Below are 9,103 nucleotides of genomic sequence, written 5' to 3'. Positions count from 1 at the left end.
GACAAATGGGAATGAGAAAAAGGGACAGGATAGTAGGGGAAGGTTTTCAACTCAGTAAATGATGACTCTAAAACACAAAAATGAGGGGAGGAGGAAATAAGAGTTAGCTATCTGTAGGATGGAGGAAGTACCCATTCACTGGGTCTCCCTCCTCTCAGGATCTTAGAAAGCAGGGATAGAATCCACAAGGAGATCCAATCCAACTGAACTCATGCTTGATGCCAGCCCCTCTAATTCACCCCCAAGATGGTGGTGGATGATATACACTAAGTATATCATCCATATAAAGCCTTGGCTCTTGTTTGAGAATAATATTTGAGACTGCTTTTCTAAAAATGTCCTATTGTCCTTATGGTAAAAAGCCCAGTGACAGGGCACTAATGGCTAATAGAAGGCTGAGGCATTGTTATTTTCTCTCAGGTAGTATAAGTGGGCACAGGGCAGAGTACATACTACATTCACACTTGACAGAATAGTTCCACTTATCTTGACTTCATCTATTTATTAGAGCTTTAGCAGTGAAGAAAAGCTATGCAAGTGATCAGTGATCCCTTGATGTTATTATCTTTGTTATCTTCTTTCTCTTTGTCCATGTCCAAGTTGTCTTCAGTATTATCTATTCTTTAAGGACCAGCCTTACTGAGTTTGGCCAAGCGCATTCTCCTTGACAGAAGGTTGGTTGGTTATTAGGTTATATCTGAATAATGGCACCCCAATAAACAAAAGTAAAAAAAAAACACCTCAGTGCTGTGCATTCATGGAGAGAGAAAAGGGAGAGACAGAGAGAGACAGAGACAAAGAAAGAGAAACAAAGGAAGAAATAATTTCCTGGACTACCAATCTGATTTGGCCAAGGCCTTGAAAAAGATTTCATATTGATTTGTAATAGCCAATGATTATTTTATAAATATAGTTTTATTTATTTTTCCTGAATCCCCCCCACAAAAAAAGATACCCAAGACACAGAGCTCAGTAAATATTTGTTGAGGGGCAGCTAGGTGGCTCAGTAGATTGAGAGTCAGGCTCAAAGACGGGAGGTCCTGGGTTCAAATCTTTCCTCAAACACTTCCTAGCTGGTTGACCCTGGGCAAGTCATTTAACCCCCATTGCCTAAAACCAAAGCACAATATTGATTCCAAGATGAAATGTAGGGGTTAAAAAAATAAGCATTTGTTGAATGAATGAAAATTCCTTTAAGGTAGGCACCTACACCTTTATTATTATCTCCATTTTATAAATGGTACAAATATCCAAGGCTAAGTAATGACATATATATTTGTTGCTCGACTTAGAAATTGCAATGTAGCTTTGGATTTGCTGTTAGATAGCAAGATTTGAAGTCCATCTCTCTCACTTACTAAGTGATTTGGGGTAAGTCATTTTACCTCTCTTGAACCTTAGTTCCCTCATCTGTTCAATGAGGTTGGGTTAGTTTAGCTCTTATATCTCCAGTTCTAAGTCCTATAACTCTATAAGAGTTGTGGAGAGATGCTGGAGTAATGTACTAGATGCCTCTGAGGTCCCCTGCTACTCTACAGAGACAAAGATTCTATTTCTCAATTTTGCCAAGGACTAACTTTATTTATATACAAAATGCTTTAACATTTTGAGCCCAACTCATTTTCAGAATCAAGCTCATCCTACTCAAAACTCCCTATCTTAGAAAAGAAATCATGACCTTGGGCAAGTCAACTTAATCTCTGTTTGCTCTACTCACCTTTAAAATGAGAATATTAATAGCTTGTACTTTGAGAATTGTTGTGAGGATCAAATGGGATAATATTTGTAAGGTGCTTAGCAGCACTGTACCTGGCACATAATAGGTGCTATATAAATAAAAGTTATTTTTTTTAAACCAGCCATCCATAGAGTAAGTTTCCTTCTCTCCACTACCACCAGATCACCAGCATATGAAATATCTCTTTTCCAAGTTAGGTTTAGAGGGTCCTATCCCACACAGTTCTGACTAAACAGCATGTTCAGTACCATGTTCTATCTGTCATAGGCATTCCCATGCCCTTCCAATCTTGGACAGGATGAACAAAAGACACAGGGAGTCAGGAGAGTTGAGGACTCTCAGACACATCTATCTTTATTTTTTTTCTTCTCAGAAAAGTTCAAGAATTACACCAAAAAATACTTCAGTCTCTGCTACCTACTGACAAAAATACGCCACAAAATTATAAATTATTCAGCAGTTTTCTGGGGGTCATTTTGTTTCTTTGTTTCCCATTTCTAGTGACAGATGAATTTACAGGTGAATCATGGTGGGGACAAAAAGTCAGCTTATAGCTTTTGGCATTACAGTTTCACTATACTATTTTTTCTATATAGTTGTTGAGTATAATGGCATCGACAACTTCATCAGATCTAGGTCTCTTCTGCTATACTCTTCAAACAGCTTGTCGTAGATTACTGGGAAGCCCTATCCCCCATGCTTTAAATGGCCTGTCTTGCTAATCTGACTCTTTCCTTTTTCCTACAACATGACTTCCCTATGGCCTGCCCAGGACAAATTAGCAGATGGGCAGCTTAGCAGGATAATGGGTCAGTAATGGTATCCAGTCCCCATGACACTTATGAGCAAAATCTGCCCTTGCTGTGGAATGAATACTGCAAGTAGGAGCCAATTTAAGAATCTGTGCCAAGAACCTTCCAGAAAATATCTTGTGGGCAAAGACTACAGGGTCTTCCTGGTCTTCCCATACCCTGATAGCCTGGTAAGCCCTTCCCAGGTCACTACCTCAGACTGAAAATACTTCCACTAAGCCTTCACTTACTTTTTCAAGTTCCCTTCCCCTGGCAGGGGTAGGTTCTATGAACCAGTGAGAGGCCAGGCCAGCTCAAGCCCAGACAGAAGATTACAGATTACCCTAGCACACACACATGGCATGAAAGATCCCCGCTGCCTCCCTAACCCTCCCCCCGCCCCCACTGGAAAACTGGCTTCGCCTCCATTCTCCTGAGCCTGCCCAGGCCATGGCCATACTCTCTATGAAGAGGACCTCTGCAGATCCTTCCCTTTCTCTTGGTGTCTCTGGGATTGGGCCGGGTTCTGGGAGACTGACTTGTTTTTATTTCATTTTGTCTTTTCTTTTCCCTAACAAATAGTAAGCAAGGTTTTGAAAAATATTTTACATTGTAACAATCAACACCAAACATGCCTTTATACAAGAGCTCGACTCAAGTTAGTTACAAATCAACGAGAATAACAATGGACCAAAGTAAATATCAATTCAATCTCCTCCGGTGTGTTCCTTTAGGCTCGCTCCTCCCTTTGTGGAACCCGGGGGGACAGAGTCGTCTAGTAAGCGAGCGAGCGGGGTTCTGTCAGGCCCGGGTCCCTTCTCCTCCCCCCCCCCCTCCCCTTTCCTTCTCCTCCCCTGGGGCATCTTTAATGGCCCTCCGCCTTCACAGCCTTTGCTTCATGGCTGATAGGTCCTGCTGCAGAGAGCCAGGGTGCAATGGCCCTGGAGCTGGTCTGCTTGGCCACGCTGTAGTGACTGATGACAGTGTAGAACCGGCCCCGGGAGCTGGAATCCTGTGCGGAGTAATATGCGTCCAGGGAGGTGGGGATGCAGCGCTTATGCTGGAGGAGGGAGAGAGCGGGAGTGGGTGGGGGGGGAGAGGGAGAAAAAGAGAGAGACTGAGTAGAGTTAACCAGAGGTGACTTCTCAGCCCGGATCTCATCCCCCTGCCCCATTATGTACCTTACCTAGATACAAACGGATGCAGGCCAGTAATATGGACCCAATTACATGTCCTGATTAGCCCAGGCAACCGCTCTGATGGATTTCCCTTACCTTATAAACAAAGCCATCTGGGCAGCTGTGGTCATAGGTGAAAGCCTTGTAAACCACCAGAAACACAATGCAGGCAAGAAATGCCAGAGCCAGGCTGACGAGAATAGTGACCTAGGACAGAAATCAGCTGTTAGTCTCCATGTAGGGAATTGATACATCAAAGCAACATGACAATTAAATGTCATGTTTGCATTCTCCCTGGGTTGCTAAGAAGACTGGGAGGGAAAGAAAAGGACTTGGCTGAAAGTAAGAAAGCCTGCCTTTTTAAAATCCTTCCTCTGCTGCTAATTTGCTGTGGGATCCTGGGAAAATCAATTCTACTATCAGCCCCCCTGTTTCCTTCTTTTAAAAAATGATGGAATTTGATGAGATATTCTGGAACATTCCTTCCAGTTCAGACATGTTATTTTCTAAAATGTTTCCTAACTCCATCATTCTTTATTCTAGGTTCTAAAGCATCTTCCAGTTTGGTGATTCTATGTAGAGTCTAAGCTCTACAATTCCATGCTCAGATTTTTGAGATGCTTTTCAGATCTGATGCTATATGAGTACCTCTGAACATAGCCAAGTATGATATGTCCCTCCAACTCTGACTCTTTGTCATTACTACGAAAGGAGCATCCTTGCTTAAAAGAACCAGGTTCAGTAAAAAGCATTCCTCTTACTTTGCCATCTCCTTAACAACACATCAGTGGAGACAGTTAAAAAAATTGATTAAGCAAAAATTGGAATTTTTAAAAGCATGAGTAACTTAATGCTGATATAATAGAGAAACCAAGAACTACCTCCTTCCCACCTATCACAATGGAATACACTGTTTACTTTTACAAAGGCCACATCAAGCAGGGAGTCCTGGGTTTATTTTATAACATGGAAGACAGAGAGTCATAAGATCTTGACCTTGAAAAGCCCCCCAGATATCATCTAGTACAAACTCTCCATTTGAAAGATAGGGGAATTAAGGTCCAGAGGAAGGAAATTATTTATTCAAAGTTATATAGTTAAGTGGCAGGAACAGAATTTGAATCCATGGTACCTGCAAGTCCAGAAAGTGTTGGAAGGGCACAAGGATAACAATATAGAAGACAGAGAAAAACATTATTTACCATGTTTTGAAGTGTTATAAACTTTACTATGATATTCAATACTATTCATGCCAAGGGACTACTACTATAGGCTTCAAGAGAAATAATCACAACTCTCACTTCTAAAGGTATTAAAATTTAAAAGTGTTTTCCTCAAAACAATCCTGTGAGGTGGGTGGGCAGTATTATTATACCCATTTTACTAATATAAACTGAGAGAGATGAAATGACTTGCCTGCAATTACTCAACTAGTAAATGTCAAATCCAAGATTAAAACTCAGTGCTCCCAGGTCTAGGTCCAATGTCTCTGCCATATGTGTATTATTGTAAATAGAAAGATACCTAGAAAAGGCAAAGCCCCTGAAGGTGATTAAAGAATTGGAGGAGGGGGTGAGGAAGAGAATAATACCAACAAAGAAAAGGTTAAAGAATATCTGGGTTTAGAGTCCAAAGGTTAAGGTTTGGATCTGCTTATGATTGTGTGACTGGAGAAATCATTTTGCCTTTTGCTCAGAAAGTTTACTCATTTGTAAAAAGAAGGGATTGGCCAAGGAAATAAGATTCAATACTATATTTATTAAGTGCCTACTATATGCCAGGCACTGTGCTAAGTGCTATAGATACAATTTAAAAAAACATTCTTTAAAGTCTCTAAATCTTGTGACCTATATATCGTTTATAAATGGAGATTATTGAACCTCCTAACAGCTACAGCTCTTTAATTAGGAGAATTATGAGTCTATTATTAGGCAGTTATTATAAGAGTCACTGAGTTAGAAGGGAAGTTGTTGAAGTTTCTTTCTTTAAAAAAAAACCCTTATCTTCTGTCTTATAATCAATATTATGTATTGGTTCTAAGGCAGAAGAGCAGTAAGGGCTGGGCAATGAGAGTTAAGTGACTTGCCCAGGGTCACATATCTAGGAAGTGTCTGAGGCCAGATTTGAATCTAGGACCTCCAATCTCCAGGCCTGGATCTCCATCCACTGAGCTACCTAACTGCCCCCCAAGTTTCTTAAAGAGCATCAAATTGCCAGTGGATAAAATAAAGCTCAAGGCTTGGTTTATAAGTAGCTGTATGATTCTGGTCAAGTCTTTTCTCCAACCTGAGTCTCATCTGTAAAATAAAAGAAATGTATAATGTCTAAGGACCATGTTGTAGCTCTGTTGATGTGATATAGTAGAAAGAGTATCACACTTGCAATTAGAAGAGAGCTATATTTAAATTCCTACCTTGATAGCAATGTGGCCCACATGATCTTACTAAGCCTTAGTATCCTTATCTGTAAAATGGGGGTAGCAGTTAGTATAACAGTCTCTTTACAAGGCTGTGCTATGATGAATTAAAGATACAATGTTTGTAATTTATCTTGAGAAATCAAAAGAAGACTATTTGGAGAGTAAAATAAGATATCTGTTCACAGAAAGAAATAAAGGATTTTCTCCCTTGGAAAATTATGTAAAGAAAGAATGTCAGAAAGGTCTGCTCCGAAACTCTGAAAGAACTATTACTGTCTAAAATAACATTAAGCAATATTTGTTCACACTGCTAAATGAGAAGTCTCTGTGTGTGTGTGTGTGTGTGTGTGTGTGTATGTGTGTGTGTGTGTGTGTGTGTGTGTGTGTTTAATGAAGGCTGCCCTCATAAATAAGTTAGGGCTTTGCCTACAGAAGTCATGAAGTTTGTATGTGTGTATGTGTGTGTGTGTGTATGTGTGTACATTTCCTACAAATCTAGACTTGTTCATCAAAATCACCTTCCTTACAACATCCCATGTCACAGCACCACTTGATGCTTTCTCATTTCCAATCAGAGGCAGCAGCAGTGCCTTTGGCAAATTCAGCTTTTCTCTCTAGATTTTAGTACTGTTCACATGAAACACTTGCATGAAACAAATAGTCTGTTTCCTTTTTTGTTTTTTAATGTTTCTGATGTTTTTCTGGGGTCTTTTGTGATAAAACTATAGAAGGAGGAAGCCTAATGAAAAACTTTTCTCTGTATTTGCTTCAGTATGTCCTTGGAGACGTATTCGCTAACCATGGTGCTGATTGGTCTGACTATTCCTAGCTTTCCTCTCCCCTTGACCATGGCGCTGATGTAAGATTGTTATGAGGAAGATTGTAAATTTCAAAGCACAACAGAAATGAGGAGGGAGAGAGGTCAATTAGGAATCTCCTAGAAACTCCATCTGAAGAAGACAAGGGGTCTCATTTTAAAACATATTTCCCTTAACAGTGCTTGACACATAATAGGCATGTTATGTTATATAAATACTTGATTGAATGATTAAGCATATCATCATGCTCTTTATCTTCTTAGCTGAAATTAGGTGATAGAATTGAGAATCTAAAAAGTCTATAAAGATCATCTAGGTTGACACTATCATTTTTCATCTGAAATGACTGAAATCTAGTAAGACAAAGAGATTTGAATTCAAAGTCACACACAGTAACAGAATAGAGATCCAAACCCAAAGACTCTGAAAGGAATTTGCCTGGCAATTAGGCCCCCCAACTGAAAAAAGAGTAGTGGGGAAAATTAAGAGGAAATAAGGGACTAATTTGAATCATGTATTTGTCTAAATGCATGATTTTGACTTTGGCTATGGAACAAGATTCTCAGTTAGGAACGAGCTAAAGTAATATTGGAGCAGTTAGGTTGGGCAGTGGATAAAGGATTGGGTCTGAAGTCAGAAAGACTAGCTCCAGACACTTACTAGCTGAGTGATACTTGGAAAGTCACTTAACCCTGTTTGCCTCAGTTTCCTCATCTGTAAAATGAGCTAGAGAAGAAGGCAAATCATTCCAATACTTTTGCCAAGAAAAGCCCAAATGGGATCAGGAAGAGTCAGACATAACTAAAATCAACCAGAAAACAACAAAGGAATATTTAGGCTGAGGTTAATTATGATCTTGAGTTGTGGAGAAATTACTAGGCCAGCCTCTATATGAGAATGACTAGGAGCTATACCTTGTAGGATGGCCAATTATCTTGTAGTATCTCAAGCAAACAGATGTATTGTAAAGGGCCCTGGTTTGGGATTCCAGAAATGTCATAACATGAGCTTGGTACCAGCTCTGCCCTTAAATTGTGGTTGGACTTTGAGGAAGTCACTTCTCACCTTGGGTCTCAGTTGTCCCATCCATAAAATTAGAGGTTTGGACTAGATGACTTCTATGGTATTTTAGATAGTAAGCTCCTTGAGGTCAGGGATCACTCTTTACCTAAACATTATATTTCCTCAGTATCTAACACAGTGTTTTGTATACTAGGTAGACACTTAAAATATGTTATATCTTCTATGTCTAAAATTCTATAATTCTAAGTCATCCTGTTATTTCCAGAGAAATTTGCAAAAAGTACTTGATCTTAAGAAGGAATATACAGCTCAGAAATATCGTCATGGAAGGAAATGGGCCTGGTTAGACTAATTTTATTTTACTCAGTTTCATTTTTATTCATATAATCATACTACTATAAAAAATAGAATCAACACTATTGCAGAAGCTGAGCACCACAGGAATAGTCTGTTTAGGAGTCAACAATACCCTATTCTTTCATGGTACCCTAGGAAACTATTATTGGTCTAGAGCTGGAAAGGACCCCCAAGATTATCTTGTACAACTTACTCATTTCATAAACCAGAAAACTATGTCCCAGTGAGGTGAAGCAACTCCTTGTCTGTGGTTGCTAGGGTTGTAAGTGGCAGGTCAATCTTGAGACAAACATAGGTCCCGTGATTCCCAACCTAAGTGCTCTTTCCACTTCACTTCCACCTCTCATAGAAGTAGTGAAGTTATGGGAGATATAGAGACTAACAGACTTTGAGGAATGGGAAGTAGAAACAAGAGCCATCAATGACTAATCATCGTGCTTTAGAGCTTATGAAACCCAGTGCATTTTATCTCATGTGATCTACATGAAAAGTCCATGTCAGTGGTTCAATAAGTACCTCCAACTAACAGATAAAAAAACTTGAGGAGCAAAGAGGTTAACTTATTTGCCCAGGATACCCAAGAAGTAGCAGAGTCAGAATTTTAACCCAGATTGGATCCTCTCCACTAGTATCCCTAAAGCCTAGTGTGTGGGAAGGGAAGCTGCAGTAGGTATTAAATAATGTGATATACTTTATAAACATCCTTCTTCCTCAACCATAAGCATACCCATTATTCCACATAAACTACAACCTGCTGTAAATCCACAAAGCACATTAGC

General features: G+C 39.6%; 1 protein-coding gene across 3 annotated transcripts in view; it reads right to left on the bottom strand.

Moving 5' to 3' along the window:
• Positions 1-2,066: 2,066 nt before the first annotated feature.
• Positions 2,067-9,103, bottom strand: part of NSG2 (neuronal vesicle trafficking associated 2) — an 82,211-nt gene continuing 75,174 nt past the window's right edge. For all 3 annotated transcript variants that reach the window (XM_056811591.1, XM_001370624.3, XM_056811590.1), the window contains 2 exons: positions 3,804-3,914; positions 2,067-3,589 (listed from right to left, as the gene is read on the bottom strand). In XM_056811591.1, the coding sequence (XP_056667569.1) occupies positions 3,395-3,589; positions 3,804-3,914 (306 nt within the window). In that variant the 3' untranslated portion in view covers positions 2,067-3,394. The remainder of the gene's footprint in view (positions 3,590-3,803; positions 3,915-9,103) is intronic.

The sequence above is a fragment of the Monodelphis domestica genome, chromosome 1, assembly GCF_027887165.1.
Source record: "Monodelphis domestica isolate mMonDom1 chromosome 1, mMonDom1.pri, whole genome shotgun sequence".
Taxonomy (NCBI): domain Eukaryota; kingdom Metazoa; phylum Chordata; class Mammalia; order Didelphimorphia; family Didelphidae; genus Monodelphis; species Monodelphis domestica.
Note: the sequence above shows the minus strand (reverse complement) of the source record. Positions and strands in the feature narration are given on the sequence as shown.